The following is a 27,986-nucleotide window of genomic DNA, read 5'->3' on the forward strand; positions in this document are numbered from 1 at the left end:
GGTACAGAGTTCCATCCTTGCTTCATAAATTTGACCCGGACGTTTCGGATTTATGTTGGAGATGTCAACAGGCAAAGGGTACACTCCTACATATATGGTGGGACTGTCCGCTGCTACAGCCCTTTTGGAGTAAAGTGCGAGACTTAGTTTCACAAATAACCACATACAATCTAGACTTCACCCCGGCACAATTTTTACTCCACCACTCCTCACTTCCTTTTCGGACTTATCGTAAGTCTCTTGCCTTGCACATGATAAATGCGGCAAAACAATGTATCCCTGTTCACTGGCGGTCAACACAGGTTCCCACTGTGCGGGAGTGGTTTCTTAGGGTCATCAGGATTGCGGAGATGGAGGAGCTGATTTCAGTGGCAAAAGAACACCCCGAGAGATTCAGGAAGACTTGGGCATGTTGGAAACACTTTCAAACCACCAGTATTTATCGTTCTTCTATGAATGAATGAGATGTGATTCAAGAACTCAAACACCTTTAGAGCTCTCACCTCTAGAATTGCTCCATAGACTGAGTCTACTCGGACCTTCTCTTACATAAAGGTATAATCTTCGTCACCATAAATAATGTTACGTGATATGATTAGTTAACAGCCACTATTTATTATTTGACCCCCTCCATTCCCCCCCCCCCCCTTTTTTTTTTTTTTTTTTTTTTTTTTTTTTTTCTTTTCTTCTCCCCTTCCTTTTATGATGCTACTCTTCACACTTCCTTTCACCTGATGTGTCTTTCTCTCTTCTTTTCCTTTTCTTCTTTCCTTCACACCTTTGTCCTCTACAAATAACTATATCTTTTATGAGGGACAGGGTGCCCTTTCACATATAGGTATGATTGTCCTTCACGATAAGAACCCTACATTGCCCGGCTACGGACACAGAAGAATTGCACGCCTTCAAATGATATTTTGTACTGCGCCTCATGGTCCCATTATTTGAATAATCCCTACGCATCAGAGCAGCATCCACTATAATCCTCTAGACTACCTATTATAATCAGTATTCTTTTTTTTTTTTTTTTTTTTTTTTTTTTTTTGGTTTAGTTTACTCAACAGCTATAATGTGATCTTTTGTATAAGGGTAATTCACACTTCTAGTAAACAACTTATGACCCGTCTGCGCTACGGGTGATTATGACAGATGTTTATGCGCGGACTGTGTTCCGTATCCGTATATGACTTGTTGTGCCTTTCTTATTTCAAAATAAAATAAACCTTTTTTGGAAAAAAAATAAAAAGTCGAATACAATACAATTATATATAATACGTGTTCTTTGGTTTGTTTTTTTGAAACCGTCCATTTTGGTTTTGGGTTTCTGCCAAAGGCATCCTGCATTTTCGGTTTCGGTCCAGAATTTGAATTTCGTTGACCACTAATTTGAATAAAAGGATCGCTAAGCTGAGATCAGTGTGGGGTGAGAGTATTGGGGGTGAGGGTATTGGTGTACTACAAGATGTAGGAGCAAAGCAGACACCCCATCTATGTGGAAGAGCCAGTAGAAGACATCTGGATGGCCGCACTCCAATTCCATCCTCTTTATTGTACTCATAAAGACCAAAACATCAGGATGACATCGTCACAGAGAGGGAGTAAAAGGTTGACGCGTTTCGTGCTATCAATGCTCAAAGCGGAGTTCCACCCAAAAGGGGAAGTTCCACTTTAAAGACTGGTCCCCCGTTCCCCATTAATGGCACCTTTGGGGAGCGGGTACCCGAAATTGACAGGTACCCGCTCCCACTTCCGCTGAGATCGCCTAGGTGATTGGAAGCGAAAGTTGCCCTCCCTGTGGTCTTCTGGGACACGCGACAGGTCCTAGAAGACTATGGGACAATCCAGGAAGTGCAGCGCTTCTCCCGCATGCTCAGTGGGCACCGGGCTGTGAAGCCGCAAGTTGCAACAGCCGGCTGCCCACACTGAAGATGTCGGCACCAGGAATACCAGACAGCTGGTGAAACGGCTGCAGGGAGGACACCGCAGGATCGTGGGACAGGTAAGTGGCTGTTTTTTTAAAGGTCATCAGCTACAGTTTTTGTAGCTGCTGACTTTTAGTTTTTCACAGAGCAAGTGGAACTCCGCTTTAATCCTAACCTGGGAGAGCCAAAGGAGCTTTGGGAGCTGTGTTGTCTCCTTGCCTCTGAACACTCAGCAGGGGGCCAGGCAGCCACCAACCTGGAAGTATATCAGAAGCAGGAGATTGTGTGAAGAAGGTGGGAGTACCTGGTCCTCGCCCGGTGAAGGTACAGCGACATCTGTTAGGAGTTTTAGTACTTCTGGCTTCCCGAATTCCTGGACCCGAATAGCGCGCATCAATCTCCCCACCGATGCCATGCTGGGCTCTCTCTGAAACGCAAAAATAAATAATGTTCATTAATCGACAGTAGGTGTACATCGGAGTGGTCAAAGAACCCGGGCACAATGCAGAGACAACATGGTTGATGGAGATCTGGATGTAAGAAAGGTGGAGAAGACCTAAATGTCAGAAGAAAAGGCCATATTTGTATTAGGACCACAAGTCCCCAGTGCAGTCTCTATGGGAGTATATGAGAAATGTATTCAAGAGAAACACCAATATACAGGCGTACCTCGGTTTATGAATTTAATGCATTCTGCGGGACGTTTCGTATTGCGAAAAATTCATAAACCGAAACGCGGTTTCCCATGGGAATGCATTGAAAACCAATTAATCCATTCCGGAGGTTGGAAAAAAGTCAAAAAAAGTTTTATCTGTTCAAAACTCTTTATAAAAGTGCACTTTAAAGGCATAAATACTGTACAGGGACATAATAAAAAAAATAATTTGTAAATGCATTGAAAACCAATTAATCCGTTCTGGAGGTCAGAAAAAAGTAAAAAAAAAAAAAAAAAAAAAAGTCTTTTATCTGTTCAAAACTCTTTATAAAGTGCACTTTAAAGGCATAAATACTGTACAGGGACATGTTAAAAATTTTCCAGAATGGATACAAAACTTGATGCAAAAACTGCTCCAACACCTCCACACTCAATGCCACGTGCTACCCACAGACTCCAGCATGCACGGGGGGTGGCGCTTTAAACCTCCCAGGTGCAATGCATCCTGGGGAAACTTGCTTTGTATTGCGCAAAAAAAATCGTAAATGCATTGAAAACCAATTAATCCGTTCCGGAGGTCAGAAAAAAGTAATAAAAAAGTATTATCTGTTCAAAACTCTTTATAAAATGCACTTTAAAGGCACGGGGCTGGCACTATAAACCTCCCAGGCGCAATACATCCTGGGGAAACGTGCTTCGTATTGCGAAAAAAATTCGTAAACCGAGGCATTATTTTCAATGGATTTTCATTCGTAAACCGAAAATTACGTTAACGGAGGCGTTCGTAAACCGAGGTACGACTGTAAGTGGAACGGGTATTTGGCACATTCAGAAAAGGGTTAAAAATACAGCCTAGACACTGGGTCCCGGAACTCGGAGGAAATGCTGGGAGCCACCAGCATCGCCGCCTAACACTGGACCCATCCACACTCACAGAGACTCACGTCCCTCCACACAGTGGATGCCTATTATGTGATATTACAAGGGCTTCTCCATCATGCCTTTGTGACTGGCCTGCATTACATTTATACGTTGTATTAAAGAGTTTTATTGCTACACTTAGAGGGCGCCGCTCTTCTTTTCTCTGAGAAACACCAACAGAATCTCAAAGTATACCAACCCAACAAGATAAATGATACATAATGCAGCATACTTATATGGGCAGCACAGTGGTTAAATGGTTAGCACTTCCGCCTGGCAGTACTAGGGTTGTTGGTTCGAATCCCAACCCCGGCACCACCTGCCTGGAGTTTGCATGTTCTCCCTGTGACTGCGTGGGCTTCCTCCGGGTACTCCAGTTTCCTCCCACACTCCAAAGACATGCTGGTAGGTGAATTGGATCCTGTCTAAATAGGCCCTAGCAGGGGCGGACTGACTCATGGGGCCCCCGGGCAATAGGGGATCATGGGGCCTCTGTATCCTTGCCCAAACTCCAAAAAGCCTATGAAAAAGGTACCAGGGGCATTTCATGGGGCCCCCCACTGACTCCGGGCCCTCGGGCAGTGCCCGAGTTACCAAATGGTCAGTCCGCCCCTGGGCAATAGAATGTGTATGAATGTGAGTTAGGGACCTTAGATTGTACACCCCTTGAGGGTTAGGGACTGATGTGAATGTGCAATATATATGTAAAGTGCTGTGTAAATTGATGGCTCTATATAAGTACCTGGAATAAATAAATAATACTAGTCCTTAGATGAGGTGACTGCACTAGTTTTCCTTATTTTCACTTTCTTTTCACCTGGTAATTCCTGCCTTAGTCTAGGTTCACACCTAAGCATTTTGGGGTGTGTTTTGCATTTTGAAGAAACCCACTACAGTTCACTTAACATGATTTCCTATGGGACACGTTCACATCTCCGCATTTTCACCCGGTGCATTTTTTTTTTTTAATGGGTCCGGAACTTTTTTAAACACAAACTGTTGCATTTTGGCTCTAGACTTCAATGGAGATGCTGCAGAAATGCATGTAGTGAATTTTTTACGCATTTTGATGCATTTTAATATGCCCAGCAACAAGTTGAAAGAAAAATTAAAAAACGCACATCCAAGAATGCAAAATGCACCGCAAAAAGCACTGAAGAAACGGATCAAACGCAAACTGCATAGGTGTGAACATAGCCATAGGGCTAGTTCACATTAGATGCAGTCCAGTGCGGTTTTTTTCTGCATCAAAAATGCACGCACAGTGTTTTCCATGTATTCCAATGGCCCTAGTTCACATTAGTGCGGTCAGTTCCAGTCAGTTTCTGGTGCAGTAAAAAAAAAGTAGAACATGCTGCATTTTTTCTGCACAGAACCATACAGGAACAGAGCAAACTGCATCAAAACTGCACCGGAACTGCGTGTTGTGAACTGTGAGCAAAATCGTATCCGGAATGCATTTAGAGTGCATTTTATGTGGTAGGAACTGGCTGTCAGGGTGGATACGCTCATTCCTCCTCTGTATCTATGGAGGACCAATGGAGACAGCAGCATTGTCAACCCATGCAGAAGGTAGTGTTGGATGGACTAGTACATTTAGATGAACTTTACAAAAGTAACTAACAAATTAAAGCCAACGTCCGGCTAACACTTTTTAAGTAATTACAGAAACTGTTTTTTTTCTCCCTGTTGGGATAAAGGTTTTACATAAATTAATAAAAGCTGACCATTGTAAGCACCCTTGTCAGTGGAAAATGGTTGGTCTCAACCCTTTTTCTGGACAGCTTGCTCTCTGTTAAAAGAAGTTAAAAAATAACAGACTTACTGGCTGGATCCATCTAAGGAATGATAAGCTGCAATAGAACACATTTTTGGTTCGGGTTTAGACTGTTTATACAGCTAGTTGATGTTACTGATCAGAATGGATGCCAAGAATATTTGCTGGTAAGCAGACACTTGGATCTACGAAGTTATATATCAGAATTACAACATAGAAGAGCACGTGTGTAAGAGTGCAGAAGTCACAGCAAGTCCCTGCAAGCACACTCAGCTAAACATCACAGTATACCTGAAAACACGCATTCACTAAACACGCTGATACTCCCTGTATTCCTGGCATGTAGGTGGAATGATCAGAGCTCCTCTATACCTGGTGTGTAGAATGACTGGAGCTCCTCTATACCTGGTGTGTGGGATGACTGGAGCCCCTCTATACCTGGTGTGTGGGATGACTGGAGCCCCTCTATACCTGGTGTGTAGGTGGAATGATCGAAGTCCCTCCATACATGGCGTATAGAATGACTGGACCTCCTCTATACCTGGTGTGTAGGTGGAATGATCGGAGCTCCTCTATACCTGGTATATAGAATGATTGGAGCTCCTCTATACCTGGTGTGTAGGTGGAATGATCGGAGCTCCTCTATACCTGGTGTCTAGGTGGAATGATCGGAGCTCCTCTCTACCTGGCGTATAGAATGACTGGAGCTCCTCTATACCTGGTGTGTAGGTGGAATGATCGGAGCTCCTCTATACCTGGTGTGTGGAATGATCGGAGCCCCTCTATACCTGGTGTGTGGAATGATCGGAGCTCCTCTATACCTAGTATATAGAATGATCGGAACCCTTCTATACCTGGTGTGTGGAATGATCGGAGCCCCTCTATAACCGGTTGTGTGGAATGATCGGAGCCCCTCTATACCTGGTGTGTGGAATGATCGGAGCCCCTCTATAACCGGTTGTGTGGAATGATCGGAACCCCTCTATACCTGGTGTGTGGAATGATCGGAGTCCCTCTATACCTGGTGTGTGGAATGATCGGAGCCCCTCTATACCTGGTGTGTGGAATGATCGGAGCCCCTCTATACCTGGTGTGTGGAATGATCAGAGCCCCTCTATACCTGGTGTGTGGAATGATCGGAGTCCCTCTATACCTGGTGTGTGGAATGATCGGAGACCCTCTATACCTGGTGTGTGGAATGATCGGAGCCCCTCTATACCTGGTGTGTGGAATGATCGGAACCCCTCTATACCTGGTGTGTGGAATGATTGTAGCCCCTCCATATCTGGTGTGTGGAATGATTGTAGCCCCTCCATATCTGGTGTGTGAAATGATCGGAGCCCCTCTATACCTGGTATATAGAATGATCGGAGCCCCTCTATACCTGGTGTGTGGAATGATCGGAGCCCCTCTATACCTGGTATATAGAATGATCGGAGCCCCTCTATACCTAGTATATAGAATGATCGGAGCCCCTCTATACCTGGTGTGTGGAATGATCGGAGCCCCTCTATACCTGGTATATAGAATGATCGGAGCCCCTCTATACCTGGTGTGTGGAATGATCGGAGCCCCTCTATACCTGGTATATAGAATGATCGGAGCCCCTCTATACCTGGTGTGTGGAATGATCGGAGCCCCTCTATACCTGGTATATAGAATGATCGGAGCCCCTCTATACCTGGTATATAGAATGATCGGAGCCCCTCTATACCTGGTGTGTGGAATGATCGGAGCCCCTCTATACCTGGTATATAGAATGATCGGAGCCCCTCTATACCTGGTGTGTGGAATGATCGGAGCCCCTCTATACCTGGTGTGTGGAATGATCGGAGCCCCTCTATACCTGGTGTGTGGAATGATCGGAGCCCCTCTATACCTGGTGTGTGGAATGATCGGAGCCCCTCTATACCTGGTGTGTGGAATGATCGGAGCCCCTCTATACCTGGTGTGTGGAATGATCGGAACCCCTCTATACCTGGTGTGTGGAATGATCGGAACCCCTCTATACCTGGTGTGTGGAATGATTGTAGCCCCTCCATATCTGGTGTGTGGAATGATTGTACCCCTCCATATCTGGTGTGTGGAATGATCGGAGCCCCTCTATACCTGGTGTGTGGAATGATCGGAGCCCCTCTATACCTGGTATATAGAATGATCGGAGCCCCTCTATACCTGGTGTGTGGAATGATCGGAGCCCCTCTATACCTGGTATATAGAATGATCGGAGCCCCTCTATACCTGGTGTGTGGAATGATCGGAGCCCCTCTATACCTGGTATATAGAATGATCGGAGCCCCTCTATACCTGGTGTGTGGAATGATCGGAGCCCCTCTATACCTGGTATATAGAATGATCGGAGCCCCTCTATACCTGGTGTGTGGAATGATCGGAGCCCCTCTATACCTGGTGTGTGGAATGATCGGAGCCCCTCTATACCTGGTGTGTGGAATGATCGGAGCTCCTCTATATCTGGTGTGTACACAGGATAATCAGAGTTCCTCTACCTGGAGAACAGATGGAATGATCGGAGCTCCTCTATACCTGGTGGATACAATGATCGGAGCTCCTCTATACCTGGCATATAGAATGATCGGAGCTCCTCTATACCTGGCGTGTGGAATGATCGGAGCCCCTCTATACCTGGCGTGTGGAATGATCGGAGCCCCTCTATACCTGGCGTGTGGAATGATCGGAGCCCCTCTATACCTGGTGTGTGGAATGATCGGAGCCCCTCTATACCTGGTGTGTGGAATGATCGGAGCCCCTCTATACCTGGTGTGTGGAATGATCGGAGCCCCTCTATACCTGGTGTGTGGAATGATCGGAGCCCCTCTATACCTGGTGTGTGGAATGATCGGAGCCCCTCTATTCCTGGTGTGTGGAATGATCGGAGCCCCTCTATTCCTGGTGTGTGGAATGATTGGAGCCCCTCTATACTTGGTGGATACAATGATTGGAGCTCCTCTATACCTGGTATATAGAATGACTGGAGCTCCTCTATACCTGGTATATAGAACGATCAGAGCTCTTCTATACCTGGTGTGTGGAATGATCGGAGCTCCTCTATACCTGGTGTGTGGAATGATCGGAGCCCCTCTATACCTGGTATATAGAATGATCAGAGCTCCTCTATACCTGGTGTGTGGAATGATCGGAGCCCCTCTATACCTGGCATATAGAATGATCGGAGCCCCTCTATACCTGGAGTGTACACAGGATAATCAGAGTTCCTCTACCTGGAGAACAGACGGAATGTTTGTATCTCCTCTATACCTGGTGTGTGGAATGATCAGCATTTAGTACATATGACCTTTGTTCTGCCCACCCCGTCCATGAGCCGACCTAACACTGCAGTCAGCAGAAATGGCATGATTACAGATCAAAGAAAAACCACCAAAGCTGCAAAATGACTAAATAAACACCAAACATGAACAAAGTATCATGCATGCTCTGCAGTTATTGAAATGCTAAATATATAAACAACAATAACAACAAAACTAAAATACTACAGAATACATTTAGTATCCAGGATCTCCATAAGCTGTGACACATTAACCCCCAACCTGCACAGGCTAGGAAGACATGCTGAGACTATAGTTCTATAACAGCTGGAATGCCAGAAGCAGCATAGAATGTCCTCTGCCCTCTCCAATAATATACAGAGAATACACAGATCCCTCTCTTACCTCCAGATCCAGCACTGATCAGTCCCAGCAGGAGCACTACTCGATCTGCCTGTCAGCTGCAGCACACTGGGGGGCGTGTCAGTCCCTGGTGAACACAGAGGCCGCCATCTTTCGTATGGGCAAATGTAAGGGACTATTTTGTAGTTTAAAGTTGTGTTAGGATACCTGCAGCTGGTGGATAATAGGGCATGCTGGTACCCTTCAGCTGTAAGGTCGCTTTTGAATGCTTGGAGTATCACCGTGCTTGCCAGAAGTAAATATGGCGGCTGGTTAGTAAACTCAAGGGAGGATGTTTGTTCCCTTTCCTCCACCGTACACGGAATGGAGGCTTCCTGACAGCGTGCAGAGTGCATAGAGAAGGCTGGAGATAGGAGGGAGAGGTGCTGTGTGCAGGAAGGTGGAGAGGAGCTTCATCTATGGATCCTGGAGCAGCTGAGGGACACAACTCATAAATACATTCTGCTCTTCCATATTACACTTCTGTATAGCCTGGAGACCAAGAAATCCTCCATTGTGCTGGACTGTCAGACCCAGAGAGAGCCCACAGCCTGAGGAACCTTCACACCATTACCTCACCCTGGTGACCTCCAGAGACCAGCCTTGCCTGGTGACCCAGGATCCCCTACCATACTGATCTGCTAGATCCAGAGATCCTACAACATAGGAAATCCAAAACACAGACCCCTCCACCTTACCCTGGTGACCCGCAGACCCGGGGATCCCCTACCATACTGATCTGCTAGGTCCAGAGATCCTACAACATAGGAAATCCAAAACACAGACCCCTCCACCTTACCCTGGTGACCTGCAGACCCAGGATCCCCTACCATACTGATCTGCTAGATCCAGAGATCCTACAACATAGGAAATCCAAAACACAGACCCCTCCACTTTACCCTGGTGACCCGCAGACCCGGGGATCCCCTACCATACTGATCTGCTAGATCCAGAGATCCTACAACATAGGAAATCCAAAACACAGACCCCTCCACCTTACCCTGGTGACCCGCAGACCCGGGGATCCCCTACCATACTGATCTGCTAGGTCCAGAGATCCTACAACATAGGAAATCCAAAACACAGACCCCTCCACTTTACCCTGGTGAACCTCAGACCCGGGGATCCCCTACCATACTGATCTGCTAGATCCAGAGATCCTACAACATAGGAAATCCAAAACACAGACCCCTCCACCGTACCCTGGTGACCTGCAGACCCAGGGATCCCCTACAATACTGATCTGCTAGATCCAGAGATCCTACAATTTAGGAAATCCAAAACAGGCCCCTCCACCTTACCCTGGTGACCCAGAGACCAGCCCTGCCTGGTGACCTGCAGACCCAGGATCCCCTACCATACTGATCTGCTAGATCCAGAGATCCTACAATTTAGGAAATCCAAAACAGGCCCCTCCACCTTACCCTGGTGACCCAGAGACCAGCCCTGCCTGGTGACCTGCAGACCCAGGGATCCCCTACCATACTGTTCTGCTAGATCCAGAGATCCTACAACTTAGGAAATCCAAAACAGGCCCCTCCACCTTACCCTGGTGACCCAGAGACCAGCCCTGCCTGGTGACCTGCAGACCCAGGGATCCCCTACCATACTGATCTGCTAGATCCAGAGATCCTACAACATAGGAAATCCAAAACACAGACCCCTCCACTTTACCCTGGTGACCCGCAGACCCGGGGATCCCCTACCATACTGATCTGCTAGATCCAGAGATCCTACAACATAGGAAATACAAAACACAGACCCCTCCACCTTACCCTGGTGACCCAGAGACCAGCCCTGCCTGGTGACCTGCAGACCCAGGATCCCCTACCATACTGATCTGCTAGATCCAGAGATCCTACAACTTAGAAAATCCAAAAAACAGACCCCTCTATCTTACTCTGGTGACCAAGAGACCAGCCCTGCCTGGTGACCTGCAGCCCCAGAGATTCTCTACTATACTGGTCTGACCCAGGGCTCCTACAGAGACCCCCTCAACCTTACCCTCGTGACGCAGGGACCTCCTGCTATACTGTTCCACTAGACATCCTACAACTTTTAAAACCCAAAACAGTGATCCCTCAATCTTACAACCTAAGGAACCCAAAACAGACCCCTCGACCTCACCCTGGTGACCCAGGGATCCACTACTGTACTAAGCTTATAGATCCAGAGATACTACAACCTTGGTAACACGAAACAGAGACCCAAGGAACCTCCTACTATACTGATCTGCCAGACCCAGGGATGCAACAACTTAAAGAACCCAAAACAGAGACCCCTTGACCTTACCCTGGTTACCCAGGACTCATTTACTGTACTGATCTGCTGAATCCAGGGATCCTACATCCTAGGAAATCGAGACCCCTCGACCTTACCCTGGTGACCCGCAGACCCGGGAATTTCCTACTATACTGATCTGCCAGACCCAGGGTTCCTACAACCTAAGGATCCCAAAGTAGAGGCCCAGAGATCCACTGATCTGCTAGATCCATGGATCCTACTGCTTAGGAAACCAGAAACAGACACTCCTTGACCTTTGGTGACCCAGGGATCCACTACTGTACCAATTTGCTAGATCCAGAGATTCTACTACCTTGGAAACTCAAAACGGAGACCCAGGGATCCTACAACCTAAGAAAAACAAAACCGATACCCCTTGATCTTACCCTGGTGGCCCAGGGATCAACTACTCTACTGATCGGCTGAATCCAGGAATCCTACAACCTAGGAAATAGAGACCCCTCGCCCTTACCCTGGTGAGTCAGAGACCACCCCTGTCTGGATTACCTGCAGACCTAGGGATTCACTACTATACTGATCTGCCAGACCCAGGGTTCCTACAACCCTTGGAACCCAAAGGAGAGACCCAGATATACACTACTCTACTGATCTGCTAGATCCAGGGGTCCTACAACCTAGAAAAGCCAAAACAAAGACCCCCTCCACCTTACCCTGATGACCAACAGACCACCATTCTCTGGTGACCTGCAGACCCAGAAATCCTCTACTCTACTGATCTGTCGGAGATCATACAGCCTACCTCTAAACCCAGACCGTTACCTTACCCTGGTTGCCTTCAGACGTAAAGACCCCCATTCTGTTGAGGCTGCGTATCCAGAGACTATTCCATCTGGTGACCCACAGACCGAGGGGAAATTCTACTCTGCTGATCTGCCAGACCCAGAGATCTTCATGCTGAATCTTCTAGGAACCCTGTTCCTCTTGGTGGACTGTTATATCCACAGATCCTTCCAAATTTGGTACCGTCTCAGACAGCCCTCCTTAGCTAGCTGAACATTCAGAACCAGAATCCCTCTTGATTCTTGTGAATTCTGTACCCTGAGGAAATCTTCAGTCTGGTAAACCCATAGACTTAGATTTTGGGAAGCTTGAGGAACATCTTACTTGGGAGTTTTATTCATTTTGATGACCCTCCAGACCCAGGTGTCCTCTTAAACCTGGTGAACTCACAGAGTGAACTGTATTTTGCCAGGTGAAACTCAAAGTCCTGAGAACACCAACTCTAGGAGCTGTCTTCAGCCTGGAAAAGTTTCAAACATGGAGCTCCATACTGAAACCTACTTTGATTGCAGCAACATGGAAACGGAATCTTCTATAAGCAGTCAGCAGTGCCAGAACCAGAGTGGCCCCTGCAGTCTGGTGAACCCAAAGACTATTTCCAATTCACACAAGCAACAAACTCTACCTTCCATTGGGCCTTTCTCCCACTGGAAACTTCAAGCTTCCCTTAAAACAGACCTCAGTAAGAAAGGCAGTGTGGACAAAGACATTGAGGAGATTGTGCAGCATATTAACCTCCAAGACTGTTACTTCACCACCAGCTCCTGCTCTGGAAGGATTATCATCATTGATGAGGTGAGAGTTTTGTGACATGGCCTTGATGGACATTTGTGGTGAATCCCTGTTTTTCATAAATGAAATGCAGCAAAGTTACTGCAGCCTCCTAAATGTCTCAATATATACACCTCTAATTTTTGCTTGAATGTTGATCGAGTTGTTTGACATCTAAAACATTACTAAACAGATTATACTGTGTATTCTCTTTAAAGTGAACCTGTGCCTTACCGTTGCAGAACAAAGCAACAGGTTTACTTTAGCCTGGCTGGCCCCACCAGGAGGCTTACGGTTACCTTTCCTTTGCTTCCCTGCTGTGCCATTCCCATGGTGCAGTAAAATGTCTTATGGGTGGGCATGTGGCTCACTCCCTTACTCCTTTCACTTGGAACTTAATGACTTCTCACTTCCATAGACAAATGAAGCATAACATGTAAGCAAATGCTGGAGCTAGTATTAAAAGTGGACTGTTGCTTTGCCTTGCATGGGTGATACACAGGATGACTTTATGTTTTATGATTCTACAACAAAATTATTTCTTTGCGTATGGAGATCCTACAGGTTGAGGATCCTGAGGAACCTCTAGACCCAGACAATTAACTTACCCTAGTGACCTAAAGATCCCTGTTCTGGTGAGGTTATGGACCCAGAGACCATCTCTGTGTGGTGACCCAGAGGCCTGGAAATCCATTATTCTACTGATCTGCAAAACCCAAGATCCTACAACCTAAAAAACCCAAAACAAAGACCCTTTTACTTTACCTATGGTGACCTATAAACTCAATGATCACCCTTTTTTTAGGTGACCCATTGACCCAGAAACCTTCAACTCTACTAATCTAGCAGATCCTTAAAATCAGAAGTCCTACAGCCTGAGGAACCTCTGTACCCAGACATTTACCTTACCCTGGTGACCTTCATGGTGCAGCTTTTCGAATTATTTTGCAAACACCAGCTCTGTATACTCAGGAATATCCAATTTTATTATACTGTAATTCACAATTATTCAGTTAATCTGGCTCAGTTGTTGATAATGCTTCATTATGTTGTCCTGCAGGACCCCACCAACAAAGTACCGACTTGTGAGATGGTCCATCATTCGCATGACATTGATTTTTGCTATCTGCTCTCTGCTGCTGAAATTGAAATGGCAGATATACTCTAGAAAACAATGGCGTTCAGACTTTCATAGTTCCTTGGCAGTCTGCATATCGTGTATGTGCCTACAATTTATGTTTTGTGATTAAGTATTTTTACACATTTATCTTCTCTTTCAGAATCCTGATCTCGCCGTAGTGCAGAAAGAGAACTGTTTGTGGCTTTTTGTCACCCATGACCTCTGTAGCACAGATGATGTGGTGAGTACATGCAATGCACATCTATTTATTGCTGATCAGAAGAGAAAATGTGTTAAATGCAGCATAAAGCCCAACTCTGGGAAATCAAAAACTAATCTCTTGTAGTGGGGCTGTGCCCTCACTAGAGGGGTTAGCAGCTTGTTTATTCTAGGAGAGAGTAAAAGTGTTTTTACTTACCTGATCCTCCACTCCCCAGGCAAATGGCATTCCCCTATGCTTCGACAGTGGACTGTTCCTCAATGTCATCACAAATAATGCAGGGCTTTGGAGCCTGCATTGGTCTTGATAACATCAGGACCTTAGGACATTAGATTATGGGGTAGAAGACCTTGCGGGGACTGGTTTAGCAGATTAGTTGTTCTTTTCTATGCATTCTAGACCTAATTTTCAAGTTTACCTGAGTGTGCCCAAAACTGATTTTTTTACTTCTTGGAAGATTCTGAAGATCATTTCAGGTTTAATGATATCTCTCATAGCTGAGGGTTTCCATACATTGCTAAAAGCTAATGTTTCCCAGCTACTAAAAAGCAGTCCTAATTCCTGGTCGGGCATGTCACTATATGTGGGGTGTCAATTCTCCCTGAGCTGGTAGCACTGCTGAGATTTAGGTTTTGTCTGGACACCTCAGCTAGAGATAACTGCCAGCCTGATGGTCATCCTTAAAAGGATAGTTTTTAGTTTGTATTTATTGAGGAAGAATTAGATTCTCTGTCATAATGATACTGCTGTCTGTGTTCTTGTTGGGGAGGCTTCCGCTCACTTTTTATCTCAGTGACCAACTGCCACTAGGATAGAAAGTGAGGACATTTCTCAACAAATAACAGTACAGACAAGACAGAGGATATAACCCAACCTTTCCCAACTATTTTTATTGGAGGAACCCTTGAAATAATTTGTGGGTTTCTAGGAACCCATGCTAAAATATAAATTTAAAGTACAGTATCATGATTGGAAAGTTGTAGATATAATTATAGAGTGATAAGGAATGCAGTGTCTCTAGCATATTTGACACTCAGAGCAAATCATCTATAATACCCTTTCACTAGGTAAGAATTTTATTTTCAGTGAGAATCATGAGTGGTAGTAATGGCCAGAAAAGTGAACGAAAACTGCAGTGTACGTTACAATTGGTGTTTATTGGAGAAATGCTTTTTTACATTGGTGGGCAAGTTCTCCTCTTACACTGGAAGTCAATGGAACATTGCTCCTGTACATTGGTGGTAGCATAGTGGTGACCCCGTTCATCAGGGGAATAGTTCTCCTTTTTGTTGGTAAGACAGGTGCTCTCTTACATTGATGGTCACTGTGAAAATAATCCTTATACATTGATGGTCAGGTGGAGATGCACCCCCATACATTGGTTGTCAGTGAGAGATGTGCCTTCATACATTGATGGTCAATGAAAGAAGTACCTCCATACCATGATGGTCAGTGGGAGATGTGCCTCCATGTATTGATGATCAGTGGGAGATGTGCCTCCATGCATCGATGGTCAATGAAAGATGTACCTCCATACCATGATGGTCAGTGGGAGATGTGCCTCCATGTATTGATGGTCAGTGGGAGATGTGCCGGTATACAGTTGCAAGAAAAAGTATGTGAACCCCTTGGGATTACGTGGAGTTTTGCATGAATTGGGCATAAAATGTGCTCTGAACGTCATCTAAGTCACAACAATAGAAGAACACAGTCTGCTGAACATAATACTACACAAACATTAGATGTTGCCATGGTTTAATTGCACATAACATGTAAACATTCACAGTGCAGGGAGGAAAAAGTATGTGAGGCCCTAGCTTAATGACTTCTCCCAGAGCTAATTGGAGCCAGGAGTGAGCCAACCTTGACTCCAATCAGTGCGATGATATTGGATGTGTTGCTGACAGCTGTCCTGCCCTTAAAAAACACACACCTGTTTTGGGTTTACTGGTTTCAAGAAGCACTGTCTGATGTGAACCATGCCTCGCAGAAAAGAGCTCTCAGAAGACCTACGATCAAGAATTGTTGACTTGCATGAAGCTGGAAAGGGTTACAAAAGTATCTCCAAAAGCCTTGATGTTCATGTGTCCATGGTAAGACAGACTGTCTACAAATGGAGAAAGTTTAGCACTGTTGCTACTCTCCCTAGGCGTGGTCGTCCTGTAAAAATGACTGCAAGAGCACAGTGCAGAATGCTGCATGAGGTAAAGAAGAATCCCAGAGTGTCAGCTAAAGACCTACAGAAATCTCTGGCACATGCTAACATTTTTGTTGACACATCTACAATAAGGAAAACATTAAACAAGAATGGAGTACATGGGAGGACACCACGGAGGAAGCCATTGCTGTCCAAAAAGAATATTGCAGCACGTTTGAAGTTTGCAAAAGAGCACCTAGATGTTCCATAGCACTACTGGCAGAATATACTGTGGACAGATGAAACAAAGATTGCGTTGTTTGGGAAGAACACACAACACTATGTGTGGAGAAAAAAAGGCACAGCACACCAACATCAAAACCTCATCCCCACTGTGAAACATGGCGGAGGGAGCATCATGGTTTGGGGCTGCTTTGCTGCCTCAGGGCCTGGACGGATTGTTGTCATTGATGGGAAAATGAATTCCAGAGTTTATCAAGACATTTTGCAGGAAAACGTACGACCATCTGTCCGCCAACTGAAGCTCCGCAGAGGATGGGTGATGCAACAGGACAATGACCCAAAGCATACAAGTCATTCAACAAAACAATGGCTGCAACAGCACAGAATACGCCTTCTGGAGTGGCCCAGTCAGAGTCCTGACCTCAATCCGATTGAAATGCTGTGGCATGACCTTAAGAGAGCGATTCACACCAGACATCCCAAGAATATTGCTACACTGAAACAGTTTTGTGAAGAGGAGTGGTCCAAAATGACTCCAGATCGTTGTGCAGGTCTGATCTGCAACTACAGGAAACGTTTGGTTGAGGTTATTGCTCCCAAAGGAGGGTCAACCAGTTATTAAGTCCAAAGGTTCACATACTTTTTCCTCCCTGCACTGTGAATGTTTACATGTTATGTGCAATTAAACCATGGCAGCATCTAATGTTTGTGTAGTATTATGTTCAGCAGACTGTGTTCTTTTATTGTTGTGACTTAGATGACGTTCAGAGCACATTTCATGCCCAATTCCTGCAAAACTCCACGTAATCCCAAGGGGTTCACATACTTTTTCTTGCAGCTGTACATTGGAGAACAGTGGAAAGTGTGCCCTTTGCATTGATAGTCAATGGTAGATGTGCCGGTATACATCGGAGAACAGTGGAAGGTGTGCCCTTTGCATTGGTGGTCAGTGGGAAATGTGCCTCCATACATTTATAATTTATTTTATAACAGGTACTTATATAGCTCCATCAATTTACGCAGTGCTTTACTTATGTATTGTGCATTCACATCAGTCCCTTCCATCAAGGAGCTCACAATCTAAATTTCTAAGGTTCCTAACTCATATTCATACATACACATACTAGGGCCAACAAAAAAAGAGTACCCAGAGGAAACCCATGCAGGCACAGGGAGAACATGCAAACTCCAGGTAGGTAGTGCTGTGGTTGGTATTTGAACCGATGACCCTAGTGCTTCTAGGTGGAAGTGTTAACCACTTAGCCACTGCACTGCCCATTGGTTATCAGTAAGACATGTGCCTCCATACATTGGCAGTCAGTGAGTGATGTGCCTCCATACAATGATGCTCATTGAGAGATGTACCTCCATACATTGATGGTCAATGGAAGGTGTGCCTGCACACATTGATGGACAGTGGAAAGCATGCCCTTTGCATTGGTGGCCAGTGGGAGATGTGCCCCTTGTACATTGGTATATTATTATACAGTATTTATATAGCGCCAAAAGGTTTGCTCAGCCCTGTACATTGTAGTGGGGGACAATACAGTAACAAAACAATACACGAGGGGTTCGAGGGCCCTGCTCTTTCGAGTATACAATGGGATATTGGCTCCTTTACATTGGTTGTCTGTGAAGGGAATGCCATGTTACATTACTCAATTCCTGAGTAACATCTAGCAATATTTGGAGGAACCCTGGCTAAGAATGGCTGACCCAACCCTCCCCCCACTCTAAAATTAGGAAATGAGTTATTTCTGTTTGTATTCCCATTGTGGAGATGTCCTGCCCCAGTGACCACATGCCAGGATGTGTGAGAAAACCTCACCGACTCACAGACCGAAAATTGATCCAGATATTCTAACCCTTTGACTTTGGCTTTATCCTAAAACAATAATTTAATTTCATTAATGAACTGAAACCCCCCAAGATTAGTCCAAAGCAACATATCTAACTAGCTCAATCCTTCTTTCCTATAATAATTCATTCTCATTGATGTCTCTAGGTGACGGCTGTCCAGAAATCTTCGGGAGATGCAGTGCTGAAATTCGAGCCCTTCGTCATGCATGTCCAGTGTCGCACATTAGAGGATGCACAACTTCTGGTAAGACTTTTAACTCCTATTGAATCCTCACCTAGGCGAGGATGACGTATCCAGTATTTCAGCATGATATCTGTTCCTACACCGTGGTTGTATAGGATCTGGTAGAGACCTATGGCATGTCTTTAAGTTGCCTCTGTGCATGTGCAGGAAGCAGCAGGTTGCTGCAAGACTAAAGGGCCTAGCAGAGACGCATGGCGTGTTAGTGTATGCGGAATTTTGGGCATGGGCAGGCCTGCAGCATACTTGCGCATGCATAGGATATTGTGTGAAGATAGGACACAGAAGCAGAGCAGCAAAGAACACATCTGGCTGCCAGGAAGACAACTCTGGACCACAAGGACTAGTAAGTACTGTATGTATGTGTTTTTTTTTTTTACACAGGGATGTAATTATAGCTCAGTAGGATGAAGATTCTCATTAAAAGTCCCAGCAAACACAAATGCTCCTGCGCTTGGGGATGGACTCGATGCAGGCTACAACCACATAAGGAATGTCCTGGAACATGCACACCTTGATGCCCTCAAATAGACCGGGGGAATCCAAATATACTGAATGAGGAAAGAAAAAACAGAGGGCGCACAGGCCTAGTGCATTACCATAAAAAATGTTTAATAAAAAATAAAGTATGTGTTGTACTCACAAATGACAATATAGTCAAGGCACATCATAAAGAACAGCTGGGTCAACACCGCGCTGAGTAACAGTCCGCAATAGGGAGTGTAGACAGCCAAAACACTGACGCGTTTCGAGGACTTGCCTCTTCCTCAGTCTGAGGAAGAGGCAAGTCCTCGAAACGCGTCAGACTTTTGGATGTCTACACTCCCTATTGCGGACTGTTACTCAGTGCGGTGTTGACCCAGCTGTTCTTTATGATGTGCCTTGACTATATTGGCATTTGTGAGTACAACACATACTTTATTTTTTATTAAACATTTCTCATTAAAATGACCCCTGTCTTTGCCCATTTGTGGGAATTTTGGTTTTTCTTCCTAATAAAAGAATCCTTCGCGTGGGCCTTTACCCTCCCCACCTTTTTAACCTCACTGCACTCCTTGCTCCCTCCTCGCTCACAATTAGGCTTTTTTTTTTTTTATCAAAAATTTTAAATCTTGTCTAAGCAAGAATGTTGTCCCAGTCGCCCGCAGCCTCCTGGTCTAATGACACTGCGAATGCCAGGAGGCCTTGGGGAAATTTACATCACATGCATCACTGCCTTTCATCAGAGCCGGCTGTCTCTTCTTGGATCTTGCAGCCAGCCCCATGGTGACATATTGAAGATATGGGACCCGGCGTGAGGCAGCAGATTAGGAGTATGTATTTTGAGCATAACCCAGTGAACAAGATAAGAGGGAATGTATATCGAAAAGATTATATGGTTCTTTAATCATCAGTGATACTTAATATAAAAGCTGTATTGTGTGCACACACACAGAGAATAAAGAAATGTAGGCTGATTATTCACTGTGAGCTAGATCTCTCTCCTGCTGTTACTAGCGCTGATTCAGTTACCTTAGTGAAACTAGTTTCCTATAGGCACACAGTGAAGGTTTTCTGGATAAGGGTTTGTGTCAATGGGAGAATGCAGCATGCTTTCACATGCATATGAGATCAGATTGAGATGCTTCTGAGATGATTCACTGTTTATTAATGGAGAAGTAGTGCAAAAACTCTTTTGGTCATATCTCTCCTCTGGGTCACAGGAGTGCACTTAGTTCTGCTCTCATGTGACTCAGCATGAGCTGACAGTGGGCTAAAGTCCATTTTCGGCTGATGTCACGGAGACAGTCCAGACTCTGCAGGGATCCCGACAATAATGTCGAGATTTGCCCAGATGCTGACTGGCAGCCTACTCAGCCTCTGAGAAAACGGCTGAGTGCCTGGCCCAGCCGCTTCCATCCCCTCCACAGCCGGGCCCTTCAGCAAGCGCTGGAGGGGCAGAGGACAGTGCTGGTGTCTGACAGTTACCACTCTCTACTCAGAGCAGATCCGAGAACTGAGCAATTAGCAGTCTTTGATCGCACAGTTCTTGGTGTAGAGCCAGTAGGAAGCAGCTGTAGCATCAGATCCATACTAAAGCCATCTAGGTGAGTATGTATGTTTGTTTTTTTTCTTTGCACACTTCTCTTTTAAGGGGCATGTACCTTCTTTCCAAGCCCTTGTTTGCTGCTTTTTCATTGACTAGTTGGGTAGAGAAGAAATGCGGCTTCCAACAAAGGTAACGGGACATCTTAAATGGTTGTAAACCTCAGACATGAAATATGAACAAAGCAAATCCTTCTATAGTGTGTACGTGTCTCAGTTCAGAGTGTCATTTCTGTCAGCTACTTCATTCCTCTGCTATCAGCACGAGTCACTTCTGACAAGTTTTCCTGTCACTAAGAGAAAAATGGTGATGGGGGAGGGAGCTCCAGCATATTGACAGCCTCAGCTCTGTTCCTGTGAGCTGTGTGGAGGGGGGGTGTCTTTTCCCTCCAATCAGCTCTCTGCGCTCTCCTCACTGAGCTCTGCAGTGTGTGATTTCAGATCCCCACTCCATGTTTTTTTGACAGATCAGATAAGCTGTATACATTCTGGTCTTTGAACAGAGTAGAGAAGCCTACAGATAAACAGGTACAACTTATGTAGGAGGATTTGTTTAATCTCCTTACAACCACTTTAAACTTAAAAATGGCTGTCAGGTTCACTTTAACACTTTGTTTCTTGTTTCCTTCAGCATAGTGTCGCCATAAACTCTGCATTCCGAAATTCTGGCATCACTGTAGGAAAGAAGGGTAAAATCATAATGGTAAGTATTTCTCCATGCTGTGGAAATATGTGCATAGTTGTGTGTAAAAATACATTTATATCTTTGTGTGATCTGTTTGTGCCCCGGATATATGCCTCTCTGGCTTGCATAAGGCATTAAAATGTTCGTGTCATTAAGAAGGTAATTGTAATGTAGACAGGCAAGTAAATTATTAAAGTCTAAATCACATAAATATCCTCCTGCGCTCTTATGGTAAGCAGTAAATTAAGCTAGGAAGCAGCCAGCATCTGTCCCATACTAAACAAAGGCAATATGAATAAAATATAAAAGTTGATGCAGCGCTAAAAAAACTATACCTAAATAGAATACATAACCAGAATGTATATATAGGTATTTAAATGATCCAAAACCACCTGGGGATAAGCAGAAAACAGTGGCCCTTAATAGGCTGATAATAGTGGTTAAGTGCAGGGTAAAGTGTCCAAAGTTCATATATCTACAGGGGTGCAGGTGAATCACAGCACACTTCAAAAACGTGATCCCAGGCAGTCTTGCTGCAATGGCCTCTCACCTCCACTCTATGACCCTACAGGGCCACAAAGCGTACTGTAGATCACCTCGGAATCCTCCAATTCAGGGACTCTTTTGATAGGTTGGTATCACATGAACAAGGACACAATTCCTCCAGACCAGTAGGTAAACGGAAAACCCTCTCCTCCGATGTTACAACCGCTCATAGGCTCATAAATGAGGAGATAAACACAGTCCTCATAGTGTATTACCGCTTTATTTGTAAATAGGCAGCAAATATCCAAACAAGGAAAAAGGTAATCCACTTACATGGCAAACAGCTTGTATGGAGATGGCAATACAATGCTGGGTGTACAGCAGGATCAAAAAGGTGCACCAAGATGGCGTCACGCCGGAAGTGCGTCACCACGCTATTGCCGACGGCACCTGCACCCCTGTAGATATATGAACTTTGGACACTTTACCCTGCACTTAACCACTATTATCAGCCTATTAAGGGCCACTGTTTTCTGCTTATCCCCAGGTGGTTTTGGATCATTTAAATACCTATATATACATTCTGGTTATGTATTCTATTTAGGTATAGTTTTTTTAGCGCTGCATCAACTTTTATATTTTAAATTATTAAAGTAGTAATTTTTTTTATTTGGCTAGACTGGAGAGGGATTCGAGCCCTTGTCTGGTTTTTATTGCTGTTTGTGCCGCCATTAGGGAGATTATTTCCCTCTTAATGTCCTGGTGACCAAAAGTGAAAGAAAATCTCAAATTTTGGGTTGTCACCAGAACAGGAATAGAGGAGAAATCATCCATTGGAGACATTAGTTCTGATGACTATGAAGGGATCTCCTCTCACTTGTTGTTGTGGCTGTGGGTCAGGAAATGAAGGGAAATTACCCCAGTGTGACCCAGATGGCAAAAGTAAAACTGACAAAGATGGCAAAAAAAAAAAACCTGACGGGGTTTATAACCATATCTTATTCTGTTCAAAATGGAAAACAATCGTAGTATTTCACTACCAGGGCACATAAAACGATGATTTCTAAGCAGCATGTATTTTTTGAGTGGAGTGAAATATTTTGAGGGTAACTGCAGAAGGAAGTCATCCCCGGCGGCACTGCGGAAGGAAGTCATCCCCGGCGGCACTGCGGAAGGAAGTCATCCCCGGCGGCACTGCGGAAGGAAGGCATCCCTGCCGGCACTGCAGAAGGAAGGCATCCCTGCCGGCACTGCAGAAGGAAGGCATCCCTGCCGGCACTGCAGAAGGAAGGCATCCCTGCCGGCACTGCAGAAGGAAGGCTAACCCCATAGATTGACGGAAGGAAGGCATCCCTGACAGCACTGCAGCTATGTGCGAGATATGCAGTAGCTTCGTAAATACCCTAAATTCTGATGAACCTCAGACTGTGCTGCTTTTGAAGAGGCATCTTTCATGAGAAATAATATTCAGGTGTAGCAATGAGGAAATTGGTCTGGTTTTTATTTGCCAGACTGACTACCTGCTTCACAGCAGTAAAAAAGAAAAAAAAGAAAAAAGCCAGAACAACTCACTTAAAGAAGAACTCTGGGGGGGGGGGGGGGGAAATACTTTCCCTTGCAGTGGGGCTCTGCCTGCACTGCATGGATTACCTGCTCATTTTTGTTTAGGGGTGAGGAGAGCAGCGATATACTTACCTAAGCCGCTGATCCTCCAAGCGCAAGACCAGTCCCTGCAACTCCTGCCCCTCTCAGAACGCTAGCGGTCTCATGAATCAACCGTTCCTGACATCAAACCCATAGACCGGCTTTGGACGCGAGGACATCAGGAACAGTCCACTGCTGGACGTGGGGGAGCGCTGTTTTCCAGAGGATCAAAGGATTTGGTAAGTATAGCTTTTCCTTGTGCACCTCGACAAAACAAGCAGTTAACCCATGCAGTGCGGGCACAGCCCCACTGCATGGGAAAATAAACATTTTGCCCAGAGTTCTTCTTTAAGGCTACCAGAAGGGAATTGCCCAATAAATATTAAGCCCACCGTAAGAGAGAAAAGGGGAGCTGCTGTTTATAGCCCTTATTAGCATGCTAGTTGCTTGGCTCTTATGCTGACACAGAAAAATCTAAGGTCCTGGTGCCATGTCAGTAACTCATGATATTGAGGCCAAAGGCAGCTAGCATTTTTAGGAGGAGAGATAAGTAGTGGTGGCGGTTCTCTCTGGCTGCTCTTACATCACTATGTACAATGCAGGACCATAGTGGCTGCTTCTCTACAATGTTTGTGATGAGGCGGGTGACGGGTGGTTGTGGGAGGTGACGAGACCAGAACTGGCATGTGGGACCACAGAGTTTTAGACTTGGATCCTCATGATTACCTGTGGAAGCAGGAAAAGTGGGGGGGGGAAGGGGTTTGGATTTGGCGCAACATTTATATTTGTGTAACTGCCCGGTGTTGGGGTTAATTTGGCATTGGGTTTTTTGTTACCTAGCCACATATCCTTGTTTGAAGTACATTTTTTATTACACCCTATGATAATGACCAGATGGTGTGTTGCTGTGTTTCTAGGCAGTACGGAGTACTCATTGTATGGAGGTGCCATTGAGCCACAAGGGGAAGTGTTTAGTGAGCAACGAATATATTGAATACTTGGTGCAAACGGCAAACCGAAAAATGGAAGAGAACAAGACAAGAATCACCCGGTTTGTGAAATCCCAGTATTTCAGATTTTGGTAGGGCATCGCCATGCTGGACAGGGAAAATCCAGTTCCTGTAAGGTTTTTGGCATAGTAATATTGTTGGGTATATCATCCATCACATTTTATGTTGAAGCAATGCATTAATCACTTCTGGAATGTCTTCTAATCAAAAATATTCAGCGAAGTTGTCCTGCACCAGCCTGTGTTCTCCTGAAGGGGGCAGCACTGCCTCTTCATATGATCAGGAGGATGTATTTTATCTTAAAGCAATACTAAACACACCCTGTTTACAGCGGAGTTCCACTCACCTGTCAAAAAATAAAAGTCAGCAGCTACAAAAACTGTAGCTGCTGACTTTTAAAAAATAGCCACTTACCTGTCCTTCGGTGTGTCCCCCGCAGCCCGTTTCACCGGCCGTCCTGGATTCCAGAAGGCCGGCATCTTCAGTGTGGGCACCCGGCTGTGATAGCTTGCGGCTTCACAGCTGGGTACCCACTGCGCATGCACGAGTAGCGCAGTGACAGGTCCCAGAAGACTAGAGGGAGGACACCTTCCGTTTCCGATTGCCTAGGCAATCGGACCGGAAGTGGGAGCGGGTACCTGTCAAATTTGGGTACCCGCTCCCCCCCCCCCGTTACCCAAAGGTGCCAATCCTTAATGGGGAGCGGGAGCAGTCCTTAAAGCGAAACTTCCCCTTTTGGGTGGAGCTCCACTTTAATTTAAATTATCTCTTCTCGTTCTGTATATGGATGTTGGCACTGTACTTATTTTAATTTTTAAAAAGTACCTTTTTTCCTAATCAGTTTATAGATGTCTCATAACCCAACTTTTTCCCAGCCTCTCTGCAGGGAAACAGTGACAGGAGGAGCTTCTAACCCTCTGCTACTGGTCACATGTTCAAAAAAAAATTAAAAAACAGCCTTTGGAATACAGAGTAAAAATAAATAATATCAACAGTTTAAAATTGTTATACAAATATACAGCGGTCAGCATAAATGAGTACACCCCAACAGATTTGTCAGAAAACCTTTACTCTCCTTTCAGAATCCACATTTTCTATGGGACGCTATACTACAAAATCCTCCCACAAATGCGGGCCATTGATTGCAAACAAGTTTTAATGTGCACACACAAAATGTATTTTTCCTAGCAAATTCATTCAAGACCATGTTGCAAAAATGAATACACCCCAATGAAAGTCTTATAAATTTCCTGAGTCAATTTTGAACAGTTTAAAATGTTCCCTAAAAAAGGTAACTCCACTTTCATTGGGGAAAATAAATAGCAAATAAAAATAAATACTATACAATTGCTACAAGAGTCATATTGTAATCGAATCGAATTTCCTTTTCTGTGTGCAGAGCTGTCATTTTCTGTAAAATACAAAAATGGCAACCTGGAGGCGTTCTGTACATATATGATGTACAGAACGCCCTCCAGAAATGCCATTTCCTGCTTGTGTGATTGGTTTACTGATTTTCTCAGAAGTCTGCAGTAAGATACGAATCAGATATTTAGCATCCCCTGCAACAAAAATGTAATTTTTGGTGAGATACTCCCAATGGGAAATCACGTCTAAAGGAATGCAGACCCTGCCACTTTCCTCATTAGAGCCCTACAGGTGCAACAGCTGATTGTTAATGATAAAATTACTCCCATTCCTATTAATTTTGCGCATGGACACAGACAAAACCAACAGTTATTTCTTCAGAATACCAAAAGGTAGAAATCTGCAACAAACTTAAAATCCTTGCAATGTACATGCAATCACAATTATAGGAGCGCTGCCATGTGCAAACCTCTATTATATACAAATCAAAATAAAACATACAATGAAATCTCAAAAAAGTCCATTGGGACTGGTGCAAAAAATCATAATATTATCTTCCAGACTGTGCACGTGTGCTATCCATGCAAATCGTGCAGTTCATGCTGTGCTCCCCGCCAGTGGTCCCACACACTGGGAGGACATCATCTGACGTCCTCCCACTCTAACCGCGTGTGTGCAGTTACGGGGGCGCGCAACGCGGCGATCGGAGGTGGTGGCTGTGTCCCTTGGACACAGCGGATCACCGATCAACGGAAAGAGCCGAAGACGTCGGCTCGGTCATGTGATCAGCTGTGTCCAATGCAGCCTCATTAGCGCACATCAGTGAAGGAGAAAAATCACTTTACAAAATTTTATAACAAAAACTAAGAAAAAACATTTTTTTCAAAATTTTCAGTTGTTTTTGGTTTGTTTTGCAAAAATAAAAAAATCCCAGAGGTGATTAAATACCACCAAAAGAAAGCTCTATCGCAAAAAAATGATAAAAATTTCATATGGGTACAGTGTTGCATGACCGCGTAATTGTCATTCAAAGTGAGACAGCGCTGAAATCTGGAAATTGGCCTGGGCAGGAAGGGGGTAAAAGTGCCCAGTAGGCTAGTGGTTAAACAAGAGTCTCAGTCGCTTAGGTAAGACAGATCCTTGATTCAGCTGGACCTTGTAGTCCTCCGTCCGGCTGTGCTTGTCAGCAGATGTTGTTTCTATACGGCGATTAGCAAGGTGGGATGCTCATATAGAAGGAATGAAGAAAGGGGGCCACATAGTGTAATTCCATGTATTTTAAAACTGGAATAAAAAATGTATTGCATGCACATTAATCCAATATTAACAAGCATAACAATGCCGAACCAGGAAGTAACGCACTGTTGTGCGCTCCACCAGCCCGATATGACGTCACCACGATTCGCAACTGACGCATTTCGCCCCTTCCACTGGGCATCCTCAAAGGGGAATGTGTTTTTTTTTCTCAACAACAGTGGAGATTTTTACTATGTTTTGTTGTTTCTATTTCTGCAGATTCTTTAGCTGCCTTCAGACTGCTTTACAGAAAAGGGATGGCAAGAGTGAGGGAGTCCACAAGGAAAGGACAGACAGCTCAGTGTACACTCGTCGGAGGAGAAGACCGGAGGTAACCGAAATAACAGATGGCTGTCCTTGTGAATCCCCGGATGACCCAGAGACTTGTATCTCCTTCCTACATGATACAGACTAAGACAATGGACCAAAGAGACCCAACTACTGGAAAAGATTTCTAAATGAAGATTTCACTTTACCATCCAATCCTTTTACAGACCTCCTGATCTAGAAAAACTGAGGTGTGTGTAGCCAGTGGATATATGCAATGAATACTGCTGTATCCCAGATACTTGTATGGACAAACTCATCTGCTTCAGATGCTCCAACAGCCCGATGATCAGATGGAAGTGCCTTATGCCTCCGATCCCACACATGATGGTCAATGGTCATGTTTTATATAGAAGGTTTTGGCTCTGTATATATTTTGAGACTGAAAAGTATATTCTTACCTTTTAATAAATCTTCCTTGCCTAGATCATCTTCATGACCAGTTCAG

The 27,986-nt window shown here is 44.8% G+C and overlaps 2 protein-coding genes across 3 annotated transcripts in view; one reads left to right on the forward strand and one right to left on the reverse strand.

Moving 5' to 3' along the window:
* The window catches only part of LOC149450221 (zeta-crystallin-like), a 42,853-nt gene extending 33,732 nt beyond the window's left edge, over positions 1-9,121 (reverse strand). The window contains exons 1-2 of the mRNA XM_089692170.1: positions 8,965-9,121; positions 2,227-2,349 (exon numbers count right to left, since the gene is read on the reverse strand). Coding sequence (XP_089548296.1) covers positions 2,227-2,337 — 111 coding nt within the window. The 5' untranslated portion in view covers positions 2,338-2,349; positions 8,965-9,121. The remainder of the gene's footprint in view (positions 1-2,226; positions 2,350-8,964) is intronic.
* A 160-nt stretch (positions 9,122-9,281) lies between these two features.
* TYW3 (tRNA-yW synthesizing protein 3 homolog) lies at positions 9,282-27,963 on the forward strand. 2 transcript variants are annotated; one of them, XM_089692173.1, is made up of 6 exons: positions 9,282-12,840; positions 14,097-14,177; positions 18,542-18,640; positions 21,354-21,425; positions 24,455-24,588; positions 27,431-27,963. In XM_089692173.1, exons 1-6 carry the CDS (start codon positions 12,523-12,525, stop codon positions 27,624-27,626), a joined length of 900 nt encoding a protein of 299 aa, XP_089548299.1. In that variant the 5' UTR covers positions 9,282-12,522; the 3' UTR covers positions 27,627-27,963. The 2 variants fall into 2 exon arrangements, with proteins under 2 accessions (XP_089548299.1, XP_089548300.1); XM_089692174.1 differs by having other exon boundaries at positions 24,455-24,658; positions 27,431-27,565.
* Positions 27,964-27,986: the final 23 nt, after the last annotated feature.

Source organism: Staurois parvus, unplaced genomic scaffold, assembly GCF_062004578.1.
Source record: "Staurois parvus isolate SC_StPar_1 unplaced genomic scaffold, SC_StPar_1.0 ptg000578l, whole genome shotgun sequence".
In the NCBI taxonomy this organism is placed as follows: domain Eukaryota; kingdom Metazoa; phylum Chordata; class Amphibia; order Anura; family Ranidae; genus Staurois; species Staurois parvus.

What these genes read in the sequence shown, in the direction of transcription:
- TYW3 (XM_089692173.1), top strand. Translation starts at nt 12,523, where the DNA reads ATGGAGCTCCATACTGAAACCTACTTTGATTGCAGCAACATGGAAACG. An exon ending in GGATTATCATCATTGATGAG is followed by an intron (nt 12,841 to 14,096) that starts GTGAGAGTTTTG and finishes CTTCTCTTTCAG; the next exon opens with AATCCTGATCTCGCCGTAGT. An exon ending in TCTGTAGCACAGATGATGTG is followed by an intron (nt 14,178 to 18,541) that starts GTGAGTACATGC and finishes TGATGTCTCTAG; the next exon opens with GTGACGGCTGTCCAGAAATC.